Source organism: Patella vulgata, chromosome 6, assembly GCF_932274485.2.
Source record: "Patella vulgata chromosome 6, xgPatVulg1.2, whole genome shotgun sequence".
NCBI classification, from domain to species: Eukaryota; Metazoa; Mollusca; class Gastropoda; family Patellidae; genus Patella; species Patella vulgata.
The window spans coordinates 19,831,585-19,857,130 of NC_065884.2; the positions used below are offsets into that span (position 1 = coordinate 19,831,585).

The following is a 25,546-nucleotide window of genomic DNA, read 5'->3' on the forward strand; positions in this document are numbered from 1 at the left end:
GTAATACCTTGACACAAAATCTGTTTAGCTTTAGGGATTTATTATATACAAAACATCTGCATACAAATGTACATCAATAATATAACTATAGAAAAAAAAACATGCAAATAACAATAATCCACAATGCTATCTTTAACATATCAGTCATCACAAACTAGAAATCAAATAAAGTTTCTGTATAGGCGAAAGTCTAAGGATATTTTGAGGGAAAAAAGGGGGATTCTCGATATATACTGCATTATTATATTATTTATAAAGTGATAAACCTGTGATTTTAAGCTTTCAATTTCATTAAGTTTATGCAAATAAGATCACGACTATCTGCAACTGTGATTTTACATGTAATTACTTCAAAAATTCCTACATTTTCTACCCATTATTATTATTATCACATAGCCTACTTTATAAACTATTATATTGGTTTGCCATCATTACCAATACTTCACTTTAAACTATATCACATTATTTAAAATAAACGCTTTCAACCTAATCCTTGCAACTAGAACCCCTAAAACTAATTAATAGCTACTTTGCATATAAACAAAATTATTATTAAATATAACTAAATTATTAAATATAACTATCACAAAAAAATTCATAGATCAATATGTAGTTGTATAACATTTATACAATTACTATCTTTGCCATTAACCTAATAGCAAATAAATAAGTTGTCTCCCCTTATACATTTATAAGATTCCAGACTAAAGTTATACATTGAACAATTTTCATTGGGCAACATAAGTTAAGCCACAATATCACTCATGGGCTGGTCAACTTGATCATTCCCAGAAGCTAGTAAAGTTCTTCTCTGATTTGATTACTTTTCTATTTCTGATTGCCTTTCCAATGAAGTCCGATGGAAGAATGGATGATTGTAGGAAGAAATGTGATACTAAGGAATCCATAAAGAATTCACAAAATCATCCTAATTTATATAAATTACAGGTTATTTTTCATCCAGATATGTATTCAAAAAATAAATAGCTAAGTTTAGGGTTAGATCTACTGACTCATTTCTCATATGATCTACCCTACAGTGTACTCAAACAATTGTTAACCAGTTGCTGCCAGACAAGATACGCCCACATTTTGCAAGAGATGGATGATAGAGAACAAGCTAAAAAAAAAAATAATAATAAAGCGATTTTTCGAACAATCAGGGGCCATAATCCAGGAAGTTATGGTCTGAAATACGCAAATAGCACAAGGGACTGAGATATTTGGGATATCAAAATCGGATCAAAAATTAGGCCCCTAGAGGGTCCAAAACCTTGATATAACATAATTTTACACTATTTGCAGACAAGGGGCGGCCATTTTGTTAGGCAGTTTTGGTCCAATTTCATGAAATTTTTACTCATTACTCATAATACTGATAAAAATAGGGAACCCTGGAGGGACCACAAGCCAAAAAGCTTATTTTTCATACCATCAAGGGCCATAATTTAGGAAGTTATGATCCGATATGCGCAAATATTGAAAAGAACCAAGATCTTTGGGTTATAAACCTGTATTTCAAGTTTCATCAAAATTGCGAGCAAAAGAGTGTCCACAAGCTAAAAACATGATTTTTCACACAATCAGGGGCCATAATCCATGATGTTATGGTCCGATACATGTCAATGTCGAAAGGAGCCGAGATCTTTGGGAGATAGACATATATTTCAAGTTTTCATCAGAAATAAAAATTGCCACATGAGTGTCCACAAGCTAAAAATGTGATTTTTCGTACATTCATGGGCCATAATCCAGGAAGTTATGATCCGATACATGCCAATATTGAAGGGATGGAAGATCTTTGGGATATAAACCCTATATTGCAAGTTTCATCAAAATTGTGACCTGTAGAGTGTCAACAGACGGACAGAAAGTGGCGACGGCATTATATGTCCACATGAAAACGTGGGCGTATAAAAATAAAGTATGGGGTAAATTTCCTATAAATCGGCAGTATCATCAAGGATACCACTAAACATGATGTAATTAATGCCATAATGGAGATTACTGTATTTAATGGTGTATACGACAAATGAACATATAAAATTTGTAGTGAGTTTGTCAAGGATGTAATCGAGTGTCTTGCATAACAAAATAATGATAGTGGTTTGCTTTTTCTCTTTTAACCAGAATCCAATGTGTACTACCATCATCTATACAATGAATGTGGATTATGTTGTTTCTGTTGTATATAAAATAAATAACTATTGTACTATTCAAATCAATGGATAAAAAAATCAAGTTATGATTGAAAAATCAAGTAAAAGTATTTTCATGGAATCAGACTTCCTCATAACTACTTTCGTTTTTTTTTATTGTCCTCCATCTTTCACATATGTAGAATAAATACAAATATATTAGCACTATATCCCAGTAGAAGTTAGATCATCTTCTGTAACACCTTGAATAGCAAGTTCTAATAAAACATTGTCTAAATAATTTGGATCTGGATAACCATGTCCACTTTCGTTGGAACCAAATTCGGTTTTATGATGTATTTCGTTCCAGGTTACTGTATCCGTTTCCCCTGTTGTTGACGATGAACCTATTGTAAACATCACACGTCTCTGCCATGCTATTGTAAATAACTGTAAAACCTGAAGTAATTTTAAAATGCCATTAAGATCATTAATTAGAATTTTATATCAACAAAGTTAGGGAGGAATATTGAAATGGGCTCTGTCCGCCTGTCCTTACATCACAATTTCATTTCCAAAGCATATCTCATAAACTGTTTTAGATATCTTTAATAAACTTTGTACACACTTCAACCTGTGATAGTAGTAGTGCCTCTTGTTAAAGTGTAATTTCTCGGATGTAATGATTTTGTGTTTGTATGGAAACAATTTGATAAGTTTTTGATATACTTTGCATATTTCATAAACCATTCAAGTTCAAACTATCTTTATGAAACTTTGTACAAACATCAACCTATTAGAGTAGTTGGGCTTTTTGCCAGTTAAAATTTTCTTGTATTTCATTTATCTGATAAATATGCCTGAAATGAGAGCCCTAGCTTATACTATAAAATTTATTCATACCTTTCGTCCTTTATCATTATCTGGAAGATAGCCAATTCTTGGAAAGCCCCTGGCTGAAAACTTTCTACCTGGATTTGGATGTTCATGTCCCTAAATAGAAAAGATATTCTAATGATGATCGAATTACTGACCTGTCTTGATTAGCTCGGTTGGTGCAGAAAAGTAGGACTTAAACCCTATTTCATTTCTAATGACTAATTTATCCTTGTTTTTATGATTAATTTTCAGCACATGCACGAAAGTTATAAGATTTGACAATATTGTGTTGGGCTGTGTTTAATAACACAAATTTGAATCCTCAGTTGATTTTCTTTCCAGTGAGCTTGAATTCCAATCTTCAATTCAAATATAATATATAGAATTCCGAACTTTAAGCTGAAAACTTACACTAATCTGATAACAATCAATCAAGCACAACTTTGTCTTAAAATGACAAGTAATGCGTTCATGAGGCAAAAAAAAAAAGATGTCATTCAAACAAACATTAATTTTGCATATTTCTCGTAAACCTCTTATTATAAATTAGTGTCTTTTCTTCGTAACGTTTATTCTAATCAATTGAAAGTTAAAAAATTATGATTTTAAGAATAGCAGCTCATTATTGTAACCAATGATACTTAATTAATTGACATCACCATATAAAGTAATAAAATATATTTACCTGCGTACCAGGTCGTATAAAATATTTAACACATATCGTACAACAACCCTCATAACCTGGTAATGATTCAGGTATCGTCCAAAAATGCATCTCTCCTGCTGGACATATACCATGTTTAAAACCATGTATTTTTTTACAATTTGGACACTGTAAACTACCATCCTATAAAAGTAAGTAATTATTATCAGAAAACCTCAATTCTGCCATATACACCATGTTTTTCCAAGGCCCAGTGTAGATGGAGTTCTGCTTTTAAACATTAAATAACATGTAATTACAAATTTTCAAACTCAGACCATTTTTTATTTACATGAAATTTATGCAGTATTATTCAAAACATCAGTTAAATAAAAAACATAAAATAATATTCAATAAAAACTAAGGTATACCGTCATATACTCCGTTACTAAACCAATTTATTTGTAAAAAGTATTAGTGGTCTGAAGCCTTCTTGAGTTCTTTGTGTTAAATGAGTTACTTCCCTTGATTAATAAAAGGCTTTGATCCTAGATGGAATTCTGGGTTGGAGTGAAATGTAAGGTGGCGGTTTTTAATTAGCTCTTCTGCTTGTCATAAACAATCCTGGCCATCCTGTGACTTTACGCCCCAATACCACAGTGTACGAATTTGTATTTAAGAAGTTTAAACCATTTAACCATTGCACTGAATTTTTTATCACACAATATTAAGAGTACTGCATTAAGAAAAAGTGCATAGATAAATACCTTTGGGCCGCTATCATACATAGCACGTAGACACTGTCTATGAAACGTATGAGCACATAGTGATAGAGATACAACCTCTCCTTCTGCATGATTACTTTTACCATAATCAGATTCAGAATTTAATTTCTCACAACATATACAACAGTCCTGAAATCAATCAGAAATGAAATGGGGTTTAATGTCTTACACTTCTGCCACAACTGGGATAACGAAGATGGGCATACAGCATACTATGATGGAAATTTTGCCTGGACAGCAGTGCTAAGGACTACAATTATGTCAACTTCCAACTGACAAGGGTTGTTTTATGTCATTGCCAGGCCCTCTGTCCTGCACCAATGCCAAGGGAAATACATTCTGGAAAATAATGGGGAACTATCGATCAAACCCCAGATCTCCTGGTTAGTGAGCCAGCGCCAACCCACTGAGCCACATCATTTAAAGAAATAAAGGAGTTGTTGGAAATATTATTTATAATATAAGATCAGTGGGGATTATATTCTGTATGCTGCAATATCTCTTAAATATATATTCACTGTTTCTTAAAGGCATAACATGCCAGACCATTCATATGTATTTTAAAAGTCAAAAATAATGTAAAGAATGTTATTAGTATTACCATAGTTGGTTAAGAGAAATTTAAACTTAACATGGTGTTGTGAAACCAATTTAAACTTAGAATTCATTGATTTGATTGTTTTTATTAACTTTATAATGTGTATCTCTGTGGGTATGGCATGATGTGGCTTTAAATTTGTCTTAGACAATTATCTTAAAGGAGCTAAATCGCTAACCTTTGGGACCTAGAAATTGACAAAAGTGGGTTGCAACGCATATAATACTGTAATATGAATGTATATAAACTGATTTACATTCAATAGTTTCCGTTTTTACTCCAATTTCAAATCAGTTATGTTCGGCGAAATAAGCCAGCAGTCTCAAGCGAGTGCAAATTTCTAGCGTCTGGTTATTTCAGTCTACATACGCCGTTTGATTTGGTGCAATGTGTTTAGCCTCGTCCCTGGAGTCTCTTGATACAACTGGGGCTGAAGCGCATTATGGTACACGATTCGTGTACCAATGGTAAAATGTTTATTTTGTCTTAAATATTGGATATCAAAAGCCCATCTTTTTCCGGTAAGATCACAACATGGATGTTGATTTAATTTGACAAATAAATCGTGTTTTCAATGTTGAAGATTTTGGATGATAATGAGTTAGAGACTTAGCTACTTTAACTATGTTTTATTTCTTTCAGAATATCTAAATCAAATTAAAAATAGCTGTGAGTCAAAAATTTAACAGTTTAGGAGTACAGTTTTTTGATTAACTTTAAATCATAGCTAGAATGCAGTGCATCTCTGTACAAATGGCTAGTTACTGGGGAAGTTTGAAGGGGCGGGGGGTACTATTGCATGGTTAAATAATCAACATCTATAAGACAATGAGTGAGGGGGATTCAAAAGTTGCTTGTTTAAACAGTGAATATTCCAATAGATAGAAATAAACAATATATGTACAACATTTTACCTCATCATCAGAAGGTTTTAATACTGCTTTAAAATACTGATGGGGCATGTCAGCTCCTGATTTCCCTAAAACATAATACACATTATTATTATTTCTTGTAACTATGCAGTTTGAAATAAAATCTTACCATCAATATATTCTGAACTTTGATGAGATTCCATAAAAAATTTGAACAAGATATTTAAGAATAAGGATTATATTTAGATAATAAATGCAGGCTTATAAAAAAAAAAGACAGTATAACTATACCTTTGGATTTTTTAAGTTTAGGTAAGACTATATGTCCTTTAGCTGAGAATGTTGACGTCTGAGGACTGGGAGTAGGGAGACTGTAAGCAGACGGTTGAAAGTTACCATGTAGTGACACAGATTGATGTGAGAAAGCCCCTGGTACAATAGGTGACGTCAATACATTGGTTATATCTACAAAATATAGTTTAGTTCTATTATATAAAGCAAAGTAAAAGAATGGGGATTACAATCTTGTCAACGACCTACAAAACAATATTTTAATAATTTTAATATGAGTTTACAATTTATTGAGGGGTGTTGAGGAATTTTGCTTCCTATTCATTGAAATTTTGAAATAAACTATTTTAATTTAATTAGCACTTGAAAATTACAGCTTTTAAAGTAATGGTGCGTCATTCGCATTTTTTGCTAAAATATCAACTTTATCCACTCTTAATTAACGCTAATATGTACTCAGATTGATTATTTAAAATTTAATTAAAGGGACATTATGGAAGATTTGATAAAGAGCTGGCAGTTCTCACTATAATGGTTAAAAACTAGATAATGTAAATGGCATATGTTGAAAATTTCAGTCAGATTGCTCCACTATGAACCGAGATATTAGCGAAAAGAATTTTAGACCTAGCCTTGATCATCATTACTAAAGTCGGTATGATAAAAACATAGTCTTGATTATCTATTTGTGTAATTTAGGATCTTTTCATGTTAATAAATGTCTAATTAATAGTTTATATAACATTTCTGACCTAAAGAAACACCTGCAATAGGCATAATAATGAGGCAATGAGAGAATAAAGTTAAACATTTGCATTACATAGGCCCAGTCACAGGGCCTCATCCCATAATTAGAATAGCTTAGAATAACAAAAGAGATAATAAGCTACTTAAACTTTATGTGGGAACCCAATTACCTAGTACCGATTCCCATTTTATTATTAAAATAGTCTATAGTAGAAATGGGAACAGCATGCTAGTAAAAGGGTTAAGTAAGTTAAATTCACAAATTCTGATTAAAACTAATGAGTATTTAACCATTCTGTTATTCATTCCCTCAATGTACTATAGTCAGAATCAGATAAATAATACAAAGACTGAGTCAGACAATATTAATACTTCTGATGCTGGATTGTATAGACAGACAAACAATTTGAAAAATGACTAGCTATTATTCACAACTATCATTGTTTAAATAGAATAAGTTGGAATATGAATTATCTTGGGAGGATAACCAGACAGTCTAATGTAGCAGTATTTCCAATGAACCGACATGCTTTACTTAAAACTTATCCAATTTCACGGTTGAATTTGACAGAACTATAGGCTATTACTACAGGAATTAAAATAAACAAGATTAATGTCTTGCAACATTCAAACACCAACATCATTTTGAACTAATACAAACATATGGTACATTAAATCTAAAAGACAGTTTCAATTTTCTTTGGCTAAACACGTAAGGCTCGGCAGGGTATAATGACTCTTCTGCCTTTTTACAGTCAATGTCGATGAAATGAAATGGGTGATGAAGACAGGTATATGCAATGGTGTTTGTTATGAGGGAAATTTTGTCGGGGCAGCAACATTTCCACCTAATCATTATTGATTTTCAAATGTCAACACAGGTGACCCTTAGTTTTTGGCCCCATCCAAACAACTATACATTTTTTCTATGTTTAAAAGGGTAATTATACGATCAATTAAAACTGTGAATAACAGACTTAAATATTTTTATTAAAGATACACTTCCCTGACAGTCTCACACCTAAATACATAATCAATGAGTAGTTTTTCAGAAACAAGTTTATTAGATAGAATAGTTGACTTATCAAGGGGCAACAATCCATAATAAAATTAAATACAGTGTATAGAATCTACACTAAGATGGTGAACAATCAACAGTTTTTGGTTCAAATATTCAAACCAATTAGTCCAAAAGTCATGACCTGTTTCTACTGTTTTCCCATTACCATCTTTATGCCCCTTCTTTGTACCTACTAGATCTAATCTTCCCAATTATTATCTTATTACTTTGGGCCTTTATTTTTGTTAAATTTAAATAATGAAGATTGTTATTTGTCCTCTGGCATCTTGTCCTCTTAATTTAATGTTACTTACTTGACACAACTGGTGATATTTTACTACCATGACTCTTTAAATTCATCATATTGTTGGATACACTGAAATATACAAATATATAATATGACATATCGTTGGATACACTTAAATACACTATATACATCATATTGTTGGATACATTGAAATAGATATAAATATATAGTTTTTGTTAAGAAGTGGTAACTATGTTGGATGCTGGTAGTTACCACTTCTTAACAAAAACTATGTTCTAGTATTTATTTCGCGCCAAATAAGTTGAAAGCCAAGCCGGCAAGCCCCCAGGAATGAAAAACATAAGAAATTTGTATTTTAGGATCACTCGCCAAGTACATACCAACCGGCTACACAAAGTTGAAATGAAACTTGACCTAGCTCTCAAACCATACATACATGTAAGTTACGTGACCTAATCTTGTGGTTATTTCAAATTGGCTCAATATCTTGGTTTAAAATTTTTAGGGTATATCATTACATTTTTATATGCCCACATGGAAATGTGGTTGTATATTGCCATTGCCTCTGTCTGTCCGATGGTTCAGTGTAGGCGTATAAGAATGGATAATCAAGGCTTTGTTTATTATCGTAACAACTGTAGCAATGACAATCACAATCAAGACTACACTATTCTTCAAACTTTGCTCAGAATGAAGTAATTTGACTGAAATTTTCAATATATTTTCATTTCTTTTTTCTTTAAACTATTATAGCGAGAACTGTCAGCTCTTTAATGAAATCTTACATAATGCATCTTTAACGTGACCTTACCTGGAGGTAGTGTATCGACTATTGTATAGAATAAATATCCTTCTTTTGAAGGAAATTACCTAACCTAAGACAATAATCATTAACTCATCTCCGATCTGATTAAAATTCTATGTAAATCTAGGAAATGGTTATATCTATTTTGATCTTACATATGAATCCAGCACAGACACTGCTAAGAATAGCAAAATGTGAGGTACATGTAGTCACTAACTACAGTGAACAGTGATATCCTTGACAGAATTATTTACATTTTTTTGTAGATTTTCATTGTTTTACACCAATCATGAATTAAGTATAACCCACATTTCCCTCTTTATGGCAGGGTTTGGCTTTTATCCACAATTTTTGATTGCAAATGTGTATTTGATTGAGCATGAATATGGCACTGAGTATCATTAGCATATCCATCTTGTATTTCCAAAAGGCTAAGTAGACCATATAGAGACTATAGATAAAGACATCATAGCATTTATTGATTTTAATTCTCTACAAGGAAGTCCAGAATGTAAATCATTTCTATTAATGGATAATACAACTAATTGGCAAAATAAATCCTCCAGCTTTTTCATTTACATTTATCACAGTAAAGGAGAAAGAAAGGGGTACTGTCTGCGATATCACCCTACATTAAGGAAGCAAGGAAGCAAGCAAGTGAATGGGGAGGGGATTTTACTAAAATGAAGGAGGGAGATTACAAACTGAAAGGGGGAAGGCCATTACAAAAGTAAAAGTATAAGGGAAGTTACAAAAGTAATGGGAAAGGGGCAAACATTACTTGTCCTCTATATCACTATCGGTGGAAGCGGACGTTAAAGACAACAAACAATAACAAGGGGAACATTAAAAGTACACCACAACAGTAAACAGATGGGAGGGGGCATTAAGTAAGTATTCAGGCAAGGGGAATTACAAAACTTAGGGACGGGGGGGGGGGGGGGGGGGGGGGGGGGAGGGGAGGGGGACAAAATTAATGGAGAGAGCATTACAAAACTAAAGAGGGAATTATAGGAATGGACCATTCGAAAAAAGTAATAGGTAGGGGGATTATTAAAGTACAAGGAGAAAGGGGGGGGGGGGGTACAATAGTAAAGGGAGGAGGAGAAGTATGATATTACAAAATTAAAGGGACGGAGAGAGGGCATTAAGCAAGTACACAGTCAAGGGGGATCACAAAAGGGAGTTAGAAAGGGACATTACTAAACGAAGAAGGGGGGGGATTTCAAACTTAAAGGAGAAGCCATTACAAAAGTGAAGTGGGGGGGCGTAAATGGAGAAGGCATGAAAAAAGATAGGTTGCCAGGCAACGAAACATACGCCCACAGCAGCTAAATCATCCGAGGAGTCAACAAGAGTTGTCGCATATTTTTACTTTCTTTCGGTAATGAAAAATTTATAATACACTAAAATCTGATTAAGAGTAACAACTCATTAAGTAATTATCAGAAAATCATTAGAATTTGTTTGGTTTTTAAAAAGTTCTGCCCCATGCTAACGTTTAGTATACGAAACATTTAGTATCATGGATTTAGCTGTTCAAGTTATCAAAATTCATTGAAAATCAATATACTTGTTTGTCTCAAGACCTTAAACTCTGTGTATCAATTTGAAGTCAATCGGATGATAACTTTAGCCCCTAGAGGGTCACAAGATTTTACAAAGAAATCAAGGGCCATAACTCTGGCAGTAAATATCCAAAATCACTGAAAATCAATAGGTTTCTTTGTCTCATGACCTTAAACACTGTGTATAAATTTAAAGTCAATCGAATATTCTCTAGAGCATCCACAAGATATTTTGAAGTGATCAAGGGCCATAACTCTGACAGTAATTATCCAAACTCGCTGAAAATCAATAGGCTTCTTCGTCTCATCACCTTAAACACTGTGTATAAATTTAAGTCAATCAGATATTAACTTTAGCCTCTAGAGCGTAGACAAGCAAATGTGGACGCCGGACACACTAACAAATGGTCATCACTAGATCACAGGTTTGGCAAATGAACTACGTGTATTTGGAACTTTCAGAAATCAAACCTGTTGGGTAGAATATAACTTTGGAGAAATGGCATGTCTCCAACTTCCAAGCCACTGGGAGCTGCGGTGGCTCAGTGAGAAAGACACTGGCTTGCCAACCAAGAGATCATCGGTTTGATAGTTCCTCAGGATTATCCGGCATGTTTTCTCTTTTTCAGTGATGCAGGACTTGGCAAGGAACAGTGTCTAGTCATTTTATTGATACAAAAAACTAAGGTCATGTGTAAAGGTTGGCATGCACTTAACTCTTGACAGTTGGAATTCAAAATAAGAGTAGGCTATAGTGTCGCTGTTTTGTTTGGAAAAAGAATTCCTCATAGCACACCACCTGGCATTTGCTCATATTCATTATCCCTGTTGGTGCAGAAAATTAGGACGTTTTAAATCTTATTTCATTTCCAAGTCACTGGCACTACTAAAAGTTATATATGTAGTGATATTTTGGATTCTGATTTTATCAGTAGTATGAAAACTTCTTTGGTAGGATTAGGCTCACGGATCAATAAATAATCTATTCACATTCCAGAAAAGGTCAAATACTTCAGACTTAATATAGAATCTTTTTTTTTTTTCATATCTAACCAAAACCGGCGCATCAAATTTCAAAGACTACATAAAAAAAAATTATTTAATTTGGTGCCACAATGTCCCTTCTGAAAATTCTGGATACGACACTGAACAGAAATCAAATATTTACACGTAATGGGGTTTAATATTTTACTTTTCTATGATGGAAATTTTGCCCTGACAGTGGCGCTACAACCTACTCTTTTTTAGACTGCATGCTGTCAGAGGATCCTTAATGTGATGTCAATGGTAAAAATAAAACCTCAGTTTTCTGTATCTCCTCCCTGCTGTCCTAGACAACTGACACATAGAAACAGAATTGTACATAATATAACATGATATGCTTCCAAATAATATCATTTCATTAATTTTTTATGGCTACGGGAATACAGTGTTAAAACTAATTGATTATTGAAGTAGGCCAGATAAATAATTCAAACCATGAAGTAAGCATTCACCTAATGTTAATTACAATTCTTACTATTGATTGATTGACTGAAACAACACCCAAATCTCATCTGGGAATTATGAAAGCATGTTTCTCACATTTATTGTAACAACAGTCGTAGACGCTAAATACATGTATCCTCAATTTGTAATTATGGCTTATAACACATGTTCTGTTGTATATTTCACTCAAAAGTTTTAAATGACATTTTGGTTGGGATTCAATCAAAATGTGTTCAAACGAGATTTCAACTTTCATTTCAACAAATTTAAACAATGAAAACATCAGAGAAAAAAAAATCAAGGCATGCACAATGCAAAATCTCCAGATAACAACCTTTGCTTGAAACAGTGTGCTTTCTATTAATGAAATTATGTCAAAGTGAATCAATAGCTATCAGCAAGGTCAACATTTGAAGATCAAACAAATTTCAGTGCTCTCAGTCTATAAATTATATTCAATTTCAATGTTCTATTCGTAATTCACAATTCTTTCCAAGATTCAAACATATATGTTTCGTTGACTATTTGCAAGACTGGTTTTCCAACAAACATCTTTCTTGGGGTTGACTTACTGAATATGAAAGAAAATCTGTAACATGTAATCTGAGAACTCGCAAAATTTTGTTTTACTAACTTCCTTGTACTAGCGTACATTGTGATTGACTAAGTGTATGTATCTAATTCTAATACAACCTAGATGTTATCTTCATTCCATTTAAAAAATGTTGGTCACTTCATTAACACTTAAAGATATGTCAGAAGAAAATTTACTTTGACCTGTGAAGGCTGTGATGTCAGCATAATAGTAGATTTGGTCAATTTAATTAGATGGCCAATCAACAGAAGTGCTTTTGGTCTCTCAGAAAAAAAGAAATGTTAATTTCATACCTACTGGGTACATGTACATACCCCAAATGAGAAGCGATGGACACTGACTGTCAGCAAAGTGGTATGAAGGATTGTAAGATCTTGAATGCCCTACTGAGACCCTATTTAATGCTATAGTTTGAGCAATTTGGACCAAAGTGTTTACATGTAGCAAATTATTAAACATGCATTATACAAGAGCTAAATCTTCCTATAACGCAGGTCTTTATTAGGGCCTGAAATGTTATGTAAACTATTAATTAGACCATAATCAACTCTCAATGTCATCGGATATCTCTGATATAAAGTAGATTACAAGGTTCAGTCATATTTTGATTTAATCTAAAAATGGTGAAGCGAGGCTAAGCTTCAAACAACCAGTGCAGTGGCTGCAATTAATGCCCACATCTTGTCAAACCTTAAAAAGCTAATATCTTCACTCGCAATGAAGCAATTTGAATGAAATTTTCAATAAATTCATTTTGCATTATCTATTTTCAAACTATTATAGTAAGAATAGACAGCTCTTTATCTAAATCTTACATAATGTATTGATAAGAAAGCATCTTAACTACTTTCTGCAATTGGAAATGCAATCTACATTAAAAGGTATCATTTTGAAAGCTATAACTTAGGATAATCAGTGACATCATGGTTGTTAGGGGCTTTGATGACCTCAGATGGTTATTTTTATATCTGTGGTCACTATACTGAAAAACTGATATAAACAGCTGTATATTGTGTACATCTCAGAATGAAATCATTCGGGAATATAAAATCTTGTTCCAATGTGAGTTGCTTGTAAATGGCACTATTCTAAGCAATATAAACTCACATCAAGACATTTTAGAATATTGACCTCTCCATGAAGTCTGAATAAATCAACATTCCTCTCATCAGATAACCATGTCAACATTAACCACATCAATTTTACTCATTTTCTCTTAAGTTGCCTTGTAATCAAATCAATAAAATAATCATCTTGTTCAAGTTGACCAACATATAATAAACCACTGCTGTCTTCACCAGATTGCCGTTTCACTGGCAAGGGACAATGTATATTTATTCGGACAGGACAAAAAAACAAGGTCCTGTGTACCCTAGACAGTTGGAATTTGATATATAAGAGTGAAATATTGCATCCACATCAAAAGTGACCTCTTAGAAAAATAAACAAAGAAATCAAACAAATTTGGCCAGATACAGACACCAAAACAAAACAAGAGGTAACTTTCTTCTAGATACATGACTTGTAATTATTATGCTGGATGAGAAGCGAATTTAAATACAATATTTACAACTATATATAGAGGCATCTAATTTGGAGTACATACAAAATAGTTTTTTGTAATCCATGTAGTGAAGACAGCAGAAGCAAATATTCCCTTTAAAACATAAAACCACAACACATGTAAATAATTACCTTCATTTCACTTATAATTCAATGATAATTGTTACTAAATCAACTCTTCATTTATATAACCATGTTACATTCTGATTACTGTCCGAGCATCGTCTCACAAATAATTCCCAATTGGTAGAATACAGAACTAGGATTAATATGACTTCACACATTGTTTAGATTCGTATTACACACACAAGCATCAAAACCCTAACAATAACATTCAACAGCATCCTACATCCATCCGGCTAGCATTAGCCATTATGTAATTCAGATAAACAAGCAATTACAATTCCAATAGTCTGCGACTGATATAATTATTCCTGAATCGCTTGCAATTCACTTTCCGATCCAAGTGTGGAAATAGTAGAAATGGCCTAGCTATAGTAGGATGGAGAGTTATGACCTGACAGATAATTTCATTATTATTGATTAAGTGTAAGGGACCAGAAACATTCTCTTCTGGCAGAATGTTCCATGTGTGTTCTATCTCTCCACATGTGATATACATGTACAATCATTGATGTAGTTTATAATATCAATAGTATTTAGTACAAAGAGAAGAGATTACTACTTCCATTATTTGTGATAAACATACTACAACTTGATTTATTTATTTCAGTTTCAGAAATTTATGGGCTGGGTGTACATTTTTATAGTGATTATAAATATTGATGTGAAAATGTAACAGAAATTTTTGTACAGCGCCTTTGTAAACTTTAGTGGAAGATTTATGCTGTATAAGTTAATAAAATATCGACATTTCTAGATTTCTAAAAATTCCATTTGGACATTTTGAAATTTATGTACCAGTAACTGATTATATTGGTGTCAAACAATTCCTGATAATTCACCTATTTGTTATAACAACCAAGGTTGGAGACAAAGTATTAACTTTAAAATGCTATTGATATTTGGTATGTGTACTTTTCCAGGCCCAACTCAATTTTTTCTTAACTTCACTGTTTTTTGGAATTTTATTAATGAGATTTTAGAGATCTTTTACCTTGGAAAATCTACACTGGTACATGTAAGAAAATAAAAGTCTCTTCAATTTAACAACTAATAAAAATAAAAGACTATTATCATATAGAAAACCTAATTATGTAGCTTGTAGTAAAATGAATATGTTTATTGATAGGTGGGATAATTAATTAAATCTATTTTCTTGATTTTCTCAGACATGCTAGTTTATAAAATTTAGTGACTGCTAAAATGGTGTAACATTGAAGGCCTTAAACAAACATTATGCAAGAGTTAAATCTGCCTATTGTAGATCTTTCTTTAGGCCTGAAATGTTATCTAAATTATTAATTAGACATTAATTAACTTATCCAGATCATCAACTCTCAATGCCATCGCCTGCAATATTTAGCAGATTGGAATACATATTTTGAAAAATTATTAAACGTAAAAATGGATAATCGAGGGTTGTTTTTTACCGTACTGACTTTAATAATGATGACCAAGACTAGCCTAAAATTCAAAAGCTAATATCTCAATTTGACAGCAATTTTCAGCATATTCCATTTACGTTATCTATTTTTTAACTATTAGTTGCATGTACATATATAGCGAGAATTGTCTACTCTTTATCTAATCTCCTATAATGATCCTTTAATTATTCTTGCATTTTTAATCATAAATGGTTTAAATTTATTTATTTCAACTCTTTATCTAATCTCCTATAATGCTCCTTTAATTATTCTTGCATTTTTAATCATAAATGGTTTAAATTTATTTATTTTAAATTCTACATTCTTCAAGTCATCTATTTTGCCCTCTTTATGGTCAATCAAAAAATTCATAAAAACAAGACAGATGAAACAATTTTATTCCTCTAATTAAACAGACCAAAGGTTCTTAAATTGTAACACTTTCATGCTGTGATTTAGGGATTTAAAAATCCAAAAATTAACGAAGATTACTTAAGCTTAGAGCAAAGTAAACTCTCTAATCTAAAGTCCTCCTGAGTATGGTATTAGAGACAGGATCATTAATTCTCTTCACAACATCAAAGAGGGAAGATAGCTTGAGATTGAATTTTATATGAACACTGTACAATACTGTATATGTCAATAATTTATATAATAAGCTTGCCATTCAAGATATGCCCTCATTATCCAAGAGATGGGTGGAGAACAGGAAAAATCAATAGGGTTGATCCTTTCATTGTCCCCATATTTCACACTGAATTTTAAGAAGATAGGTTGCCCGGACTTAAAACATATGCCCACAACAGCTAAATCATCCAAGCCATCGATACAGATCGAATGATAACTTTTGTAGTTAGAATGTTCACAGGGAGTTCAACAAAGCAAAAAAAAAGGGGCCATAACTCTAGAAGTAATCTACAGAAATCACCCAATGCATATAAATTTCATACAGTTCAGATGATAAATTAAATTGATAATGTTCAACATTCAACAAAGTGAAACAAGGGCCATAACTCTAGAAGTAATTACCAGAAATTCTTGAAATTTAATAGGCTTCTTCCTTTTACTGATGGGGGGGGGTGGGTGGCTGAATGGTTAGCGTGCGCGCGCTGTATCATTAAGCCTGTCATTGAGTCGACTGACGTGGTTTCGAATCCCCGGTTGAACGTGACAAGGAGTAGGGTTGCCTGTCCAACCTCGTGGGTTTTCTCCAGGTCCTCCGGTTTCCTCCCACTGCTAAAGACCACTACGCGCAAGCGAATTATTGAAAATTAAACCATATGTTAGTCCCGAAATGACCTAGTGTGTGTCGAGTGGACGTTAAACCTCATTTCTCTCTCTCCTTTTACTGATCTCAATTATGCATATAAATTTCATACAGATTGAATGATTACTTTTGTAGTTAGAGTGTTCAACAAAGCAAAACAAGGGCCATTACTCTAATGGTAATTAACAGAAATCGCTTTAAATTCAATAGGATTCTTTGTTTTACTAATTAAGTAATGCATATAAATTTCATACAGATTGGATGATAAATTATGTCGATAATGTTTAAAAAAGTGAAACAAGGGCAGGCCATATAGAAGTAATTACCAGAAATTCTTGAAATTTATTAGGATTCTTCCTATTACAGATTGGATGATAACTTACGTCACAAGAGTTGAGAAGTTATAAACTGAAATTGCTGAAATTCAATAGTCGTCTTTGTTTTACTGAATTAAATAATACATATAAATTTCATACAAATCAGATTGTACCTTGGGTCAATAGAGCGTTCACAAGGTTCAACAAGCCAACAGTGAGACGATGTCCCCCACTGCAATCCCAAAATAAATAGATGTCACATATTAATCAATTGCACATTTATCTTATTGAAATCTATCAAGCAATCAAATTGATAATTTATACTTAGTCTAAGAAGAAAATGTTCACATTCAAACTCAGTAAAGGTTTTGAAGTACATGTACATGTACATATACCTGGTAATGAAACTACTGTATACACTAAGTCTCATCACTCTACATCAGTTAGAATCAAAGTTATTGATCAATGTTAATAAATGATCTCAGTCAAGACATCTACACCAAGTTAGAACCAAAGTTAGCTGGTTCCAAAGCCTCAACAAAATCAAATCAAAGTACTACAAACTGAAACAAGGGTCTTAACTCTGGAAGTAATTTACAGAAAATTTTGAAATTATTCGTTTTACTAATTTAAATAATGCATATAAATTTCACACAGACCAGATGATAACTTTTGTCATTCAAACGTTCACAAGGTTCACAAAGTAAAACAAGGGCCATAACTCTAGAAATAATTGACGGAATTGTTGAAATTCAATAAACCTCCGTTTCACAAATTTAAATGATGCATATAAATTTCATAAACATAGGATGATAACTTTCATCAATCGACCATTAACAAGGTGAAACAAAGTGAAACAAAGGCTATAAATTAGGGAATTATATCATAATCAACACTTAAAATATAATAATCTCGACTTTATTAATTAATGATACAGCAAATAATTAAGTTCATAATAGAACGATCACTAGAAGTCATTATTGTAAATTTCTGAAATTCGACAGGGTTCGTGGTTTCACTAATCTAAATGATGCATAAATTTCATACAGATCGGATGATAACTTTTGGCGTTAGGGCGTTCACAAGGTTCAACAAAGTGAAACTAGGGCCATAACTCTAGACGTAATTCAAATAATGCATATAAATTTCACAAAGATCGGATTATAACTTTTGGTGTTAAGAGCGTTCGCAAGGTTCAACAAAATAAAACAAGGGCCATAACTCTAGACGTAATAAACAGAAATTTCTGAAATTCAATAGGTTTCTTCTTTTTACTAATTTAAATGATGTATATAAATTCCATACAGATCGACCGATAACTTTAGATGTTCACGCATTCACAAAGCGCAACAAAGTAAAACAAGGGCCATAACTCTAGAAGTAATAAACGGAAATTGTTGAAATTCAATAGGATTCTTCTTTTTACTAATTCAAATGATGCATATAAATTTCATACAGATCGGCAGATAACTTTTGATGTTAGACCGTTCACAAGGTACAACAAAGTGAAACAAGGGACATAACTCTAGAAGTCATTAACGGAAATTGCTGAAATTCAATAGACTTCTTCGTTTCACTAATCTACATAACGCATTCAAATTTTAGAAAGATCAGATGATAAGAAGGGCCATAACTCTAGACGTAATAAATGGAAATTACTGAAATTAAATACATGTTGGCTTCTTCATCTCACTAATGTTAACAACATATATCAATTTCAAAAAACAATCAGATGATAACTTTTGGCGTTAGAGCGTTCACAAGAAATAGTGGACGACATATTGGGAAAAGGATGTCAGGACAGGGGCGACGGAATAATACATCCACATGAAAGTTTGTGAGTATAAAAATCTGCAGTACTTACCTTGGGTATTGGTTAGATGAATGAACAGGTCCTGCTGTAAGCATATTATTAGATACCCCAGGTACATGAACACTTCCTGGATACTGAAGTAAACTAAGCTGTTGTCGAGTTAATGGTCCATTTGATACAGCTAAGGATGAACCATTTACTGATGACAGACTGTTTAAGAACGGAGAAGCAGTCATCATTCCTGGGATATGTTGAGGTTGGCTGCTATAGAAATTCTGCTGTAATTGGATTGAAGATGGCTGTGCACTAGTCCTTTGAAACGTACTTGTAGATGGCATAGGGTTCATATTAATTGATACTGGCACAGCAGAATTCTTTGATTTTTTATGTCTTAATTTTCTAATTCCAATATCATTAGATGTTGAGCCATCATCTGAGTCTGAACTGTCAAACTGTGTTAAAGGACGTTTCCGTGTTGTAGATTTCATTGTCAGTCCTTGGTTACCATATATATTGTTATTAGTATTACTATTTAAAGACTGTGATGCATTTGATATCATCTGATGTGACAAACTACAACTATTTAAATTTGACATAGCTTGATGTGATGATCCACAAATATTACTATTCAAATTTGACATAGCTTGATGTGAATGTGATGAACCATTACTACTGCTTTTTAAATTTGACATAGCTTGATGTGGATGTGATGAACCACCACTGTTGCTATTTAAATTTGACATAGCTTGATGTGGATGTGATGAACCACTACTGCTGCTATTTAAATTTGACATAGCTTGATGTGGATGTGATGAACCACTACTGCTGCTACTTAAATTTGACATAGCTTGATGTGGATGTGATGAACCACTACTGCTGCTACTTAAATTTGACATAGCTTGATGTGGATGTGATGAACCACTACCACCTCTATTTAAATTTGACATAGCCTGATGTGGATGTGATGACCCACTACTACTATTATTTAAAGTTGACATAGCTTGATGTGGATGTGATGAACCACTCCCACCTCTATTTAAATTTGTCATAGCTTGATGTGATGAACCACTACTACCACTATTTAAATTTGACATAGCTTGATGTGGATGTGATGAACCACTCCCACCTCTATTTAAAGTTGACATAGCTTGATGTGGATGTGATGAACCACTACTACCACTATTTAAAGTTGACATTGCTTGATGTGGATGTGATGAACCACTACTACTACTATTTAAATTTGACATAGCTTGATGTGATAAGCCACTACTGCTACTATTATTTATGATTGATACAGCTTGCGGATGTGACAAACCACTGCTATGGTTTATATTTGATATCACATGTGATGACTGCTGATGCTGCTGATTACCAAGGCTACTACAAACAGGATAGGGCGTTTTAAGCTTTTCTCGTCTAATACTTCGGCATTTACTTGTCTCGATACGAACTTGTTGTAAATTCTTTAAATCAATGAAATAAGGCATTTGAAGTGGAGGCTGGCTCAGATCTATAAATGGAGTTCTTTGACTACAATAAACATCTTCTATTAAAGACGATACTTCAAAATCATAGGTATTCCAGAAGCCAGGATAATCACCTTCCCATTTCCAAACGATCTGATGTGAGGTAGGATTGGTCATTGGGTAAACTTTTCTTCTGATACATCTTGTTCGACCTAATACAATAAAACAAATGAAATTCAGAAAACCTGTTTTATGTATATTGAAAATCACTTAAAACTTTATATTTTATTGATAATCAAGACTTGTAATCATTTTATAATCAATTGTACAAGCTTGTATAATTTATGAAAACAAGCCAACAGTGAGGCTGATGTCCCCCCGCCGAAATCCCCAAATAAATAGATGACACATATTAATTAATCGCACATCTATTTTTTTCAAAAGTATTGAGCAATCAAACTGATTATCAACTATACACTAAGTTTCATCACTCTCTATCAGATAGAATCAAAGTTATCTTGTCCCAAAGCATCGACCAAGGAAATTGCTTAGCTTAAGCGCGATATGTTTTAGAGGCATCTTTTAGAGGCATTTAGTAACTGGATAGAGCAATAAACTATAACACATACTTATGGAAGAACAATTACTGATTTATTTGGGCGACGTTTCGAAGAGTATTCTCTCAACGTTTTCAAGCAAGTACATATATATAATTGCTCTACACATTTGTTACTGTACTTGCTTGAAAACGTTGAGAGAATACTCAGTAATTGTTCTTCCATAAGTATGTGTTATAGTTTATTGATATGTTAATCATTGAACTCAGTCAAGACGAACATCTACATCAAGTTTAAACATTCTACCTCAATTAGAAGCAGAGTTGTTATGTTCCAAAGTCTTGACCAATCAAAATGCTTATTGCTCCTTAGCCTAAGCAGACAATTCTCATCATCGAACTTAGTCAAGGTATTGATGTAATGAAACTATACACCAAGTTTCATCACTCTCAATTAATTAGAACTAAAGTTATCGTGTCCCAAAGCATCAATCAATCAAATTGCTTATCTCTACTTACCATAAGCAGAAAATGCTCATCTTCGCACTCTATCAAGGCATTGACCTCATAAACACCTACACCAAGTTTGAACATTATAGCTCAATTAGAAGGAGAGTTATTGTGTTCCAAAGTCTCGGCCAATCAAATTGCTTATCGCTCTGCTTACCCTGAGCAGAAAATGCTTATTATCGAACTTAGTCAAGGTATTGATGTAATGAAACTATATACCAAGTTTCATCACTCGTTTCATCACTCTCACTTAATTAGAACTAAAGTTATAGTGTCCCAAAGCATCAACCAACCAAATTGCTTATCTCTGCTTACCCTAAGCAGAAAATGCTCAACTTCGAACTCCATCAAGGAATTGACCTAATAAACACCTACACCAAGTTTGAACATTCTAAGTCAATTAGAAGGAGAGTTATTGTGTTCCAAAAAGTGTGACGGACAGACAGACGGAAGGACAGACAGACGGACGAACCCATTTTAACAGTCCCCTGCTTTCTTCGAAAGGCGGGGGACAAAAAGAAACATTATGTATTATACCATTAAACTCTGCTTCATGTCAGGGAGATTGGCTGACTGAATGGTTAATGAAATGTATGTGCTTTAGATCATAAGGTCTGACATTGAGTCAAGTGGCATGGTTTCGATTTCTCGTCTCTTCGTGACAAGGAGTAGGGTCACCTGTACAAACTCGTGGGTTTTCTCCAGGATATCTGGTTTCACTCCATAGCTAAAGATCCCTACGCACAAGCAAATTATTGAAATGGTTTGTGTTGAGTGGATGCTAAACCCCATTTTTTTATGATCTAGTAGTTATGTAGATATACTTAGTTTGTTCAACCTCTTTGACTCTTTCAAGTGAATATTGACAATCCCTACCTTATTCACATTCAATGATTCTTGAATAATACTGAGTTTCATTGTAAATATCAGAATCAGATATAGATCTTACACACAGAAAGGTATTATCTCTTTAGCTAAGAAATAAACAGAATTAGACCTTAAGATATTTTGCTATAATGTTTGCTAATCTTGATAATCACTAATACATGTAAATGTAAATTGAAAATTTAATGTTTAGTCTTGGTGTATGAAGTTTGTACACAATCTCAGTTAAACACCACCGATGGAACTGTACAGTCAAATCACATCAAATTATTTTTTTCTACCATCAAAGAAGCCTCTTTAAATAGATTGTGCATAAGCCTTTAGATTTGTAATACATAATGATTGTCTGAACCTAAACTAATGACAGCCCATTAATCAAATCATGGTGGCTTGGAAGAAGGGTGTGGGTGGTGGAAATGAAATGGGGTTTGACATCCTACTGATCTGCACCGACAGGACTAATGAAGACGGGCATACGCCATACAGTGTGCTATGAGTGAAATTTTGCCCAGACAGCGGCATTACAGGCTACTCTTAAATCAAATTCCAACTGTCAATGTGTACACAGTACCTCAGTTTTTCATCCCATACGAAAGACAAGGGGGAACTACACCGGAAAATCCCAATGAACTGTCTCGATCAACACAGAGATCGAACACAGGACCTCCAGGTTAGCGAGCCAATGTCTTACTCACTGAGCCACCCTAGCTTGGCTCAAGTGGAAGTGCATCGAGAGGAGCAGGAGTGAAAGCGCACCTTAAACGTGAAGGACTGTAATATTAATGATAAAGTAAAGAAATTAAGAAATTCATAAATAATTAAAGATGAGTCTTGTCTGTAAGGGACTAAGGGTAGTCTCCTGCTTTTTAATAACTAAATGTTAAGTTAAGCCCAGGCTAGAGGCGTACAGCTGTCTGATGGGTATATATATGATTAATAACCCATCCACACAATTTTAGAAATCAACATATCCACAAATATCTTTTTTAAAACTAGAGGTTTAAGTTGGGACATTTGTGCAAGAATTTCATTGTTATTCATCATTTAAATCTCCTGTGATTTTGACCAATTTTATTAATTTTTTACCGTTAAACATGCATTATGCAAGAGCTAAATCTGATTATTGCATGTCTTAATTTAGGCTTCAGATGTTATAGAAATTATAAATTAGATCTTTATTTAAACAACAAGACCAAAATCAACTCTGTAGACCCACGGATGGCTCGGCTACAGCTCGGATTTAAATAGGATTTCACTAATTGATTAAATCAAATAAGGGGTAACCTGATGAAAATACGTCAGTTAGATCGAGGCTAAATGATAGAGTGTACTTAGCGAGGCCACTGTAAAGCGTTTCGGTATGCCATTGAAAACTTTACTTGATAATCGAGATATGTAGGTGGAGTTAACGCCTGTCAATCAAACGATCAGCGAAGGTGAAGACACAATTCGCTACCATTTCTAGGCAAATATTACAACGATGATAACTATGTTCAGAATAAAGTAATTTGACTGAATTTTTCAATATATTCTTTTTTCATCATCTACTTTTGAACTGTTATAGCAAGAATGGCCAACTCTCTATGAAAATCTCCCATAATGTATCTTTAATGTTTAAAATTATATTTTGTGAATGCATCCTATTACAACATGCTGAAAATAACTCTTAATTCAACTTGACAAGACCTAATTTGTACAATACATGTCTTTTTTTTCCGCAAATTTTATTTATTGATGGGTTACTAAATTAACAGTCAAGCTGATGATATGTTTTTTATAATAAAATATCAAAATTTTATTGCTCTCTGCTTTTAATTTATGGGATGAAACCATTCATGTGATTTTGAGTTATTAATATTACAACCTGGGATGAATCATGAAACGACCTGCTCCCAATTTATTGCAGGTACCAATCTATGGATGTGACGAAAAGTATGCAGTGTAGTTTGACTGTAACAATGTTAGACCATAATTCACACTTGGACTCAGTGACTAATATAGAGCGAAGCTCTAAAGCATCGCGCGAAGCGCGGTGCTTGAGCAAAGCTCTTTTCCGGTAACACAGGAGCGTAACTGAAATTGTCAACCACAGACTGTTGATTAAAAAAAAATTCAGACCGGAACCGGATACACTGGGTAAAACAGGCAATGCGCATGTCAACTTACCAAATCTCGTCCAAGCGAGATCACGTAACTAACAAAAATAATTATATCCACCAAATCTCGCCCAAGCGAGATTACGCGCCTCATAGAACTATTTCTATGACGCGTCTAATCAATGACGTCACATATTTTTTACGTCAATGAAAATAATTCTCACACTTTTTTGTTCTTTTTTTAAAAACAGATTAATGTATAAAATTTAGATCTCAATAAAAACTAAATTATTTAATATTTTTTGTATCACTTGAGAAAATTAATTATGAAGGTTTTATATTTGACAATAATCAGCTTCGCTCTACTCAGGCAATGCCTGTTACATATTATTCTACTTTCACTTTCGAATGAATGTATAACATACCAGTGTCTAATCTGATTTGGCACATCGGGTTGGTTGAGAAATCAATTTTGTACAAACTCAAGGCAGTATCTATTACTCCCAAGCTGATAGAATTGGCTTTCCCATAATTTTGTTCTATGTAGCCAACAACATCGGAGTCATATGGGTGCCATTTGCCGTTATCTTGAAGCCATTCCCAAAAAATAACCCCAAAATTAAAAGAACTGCTGGTTGGTCTTGATAAATTCGATGTGGAAGCGGCCATATTTGTTATTATTCTATATTTAGTAACAGAAAGGTTTTTTGGCTTTACTTTAGTATTATCTGTGATGAATCAATTGTTTTTTTATTTTAAGCCATTTATAATAAAAATCACACCCACACT

General features: G+C 33.2%; 1 protein-coding gene across 2 annotated transcripts; it reads right to left on the reverse strand.

Moving 5' to 3' along the window:
- Nucleotides 1–27: 27 nt before the first annotated feature.
- Nucleotides 28–25,425, reverse strand: LOC126823209 (E3 ubiquitin-protein ligase DTX4). Of its 2 annotated transcripts, XM_050551862.2 has the most exons (9): nt 25,183–25,425; nt 19,296–20,922; nt 8,328–8,389; nt 6,207–6,380; nt 5,958–6,022; nt 4,428–4,574; nt 3,703–3,864; nt 3,042–3,131; nt 28–2,597 (listed from the first exon to the last, which is right to left on the reverse strand). In XM_050551862.2, exons 1-9 carry the CDS (start codon nt 25,205–25,207, stop codon nt 2,364–2,366), a joined length of 2,586 nt encoding a protein of 861 aa, XP_050407819.1. In that variant the 5' UTR covers nt 25,208–25,425; the 3' UTR covers nt 28–2,363. The 2 variants fall into 2 exon arrangements, with proteins under 2 accessions (XP_050407819.1, XP_050407820.1); XM_050551863.2 differs by lacking the exons at nt 19,296–20,922; nt 25,183–25,425 and adding an exon at nt 14,433–14,791.
- Between the last annotated feature and the right edge of the window lie 121 nt (nt 25,426–25,546).

Excerpts from the sequence above, each read along its gene's own strand:
- LOC126823209 (XM_050551862.2), bottom strand. The coding sequence starts at position 25,207 with ATGTGCCAAATCAGATTAGACACTG. Across the intron at positions 4,575-5,957 it reads TAAAACCTTCTGATGATGAG|GACTGTTGTATATGTTGTGA; the intron begins GTAAAATGTTGT and ends GATTGATTTCAG. Across the intron at positions 3,865-4,427 it reads TGTATGATAGCGGCCCAAAG|GATGGTAGTTTACAGTGTCC; the intron begins GTATTTATCTAT and ends TTACTTTTATAG.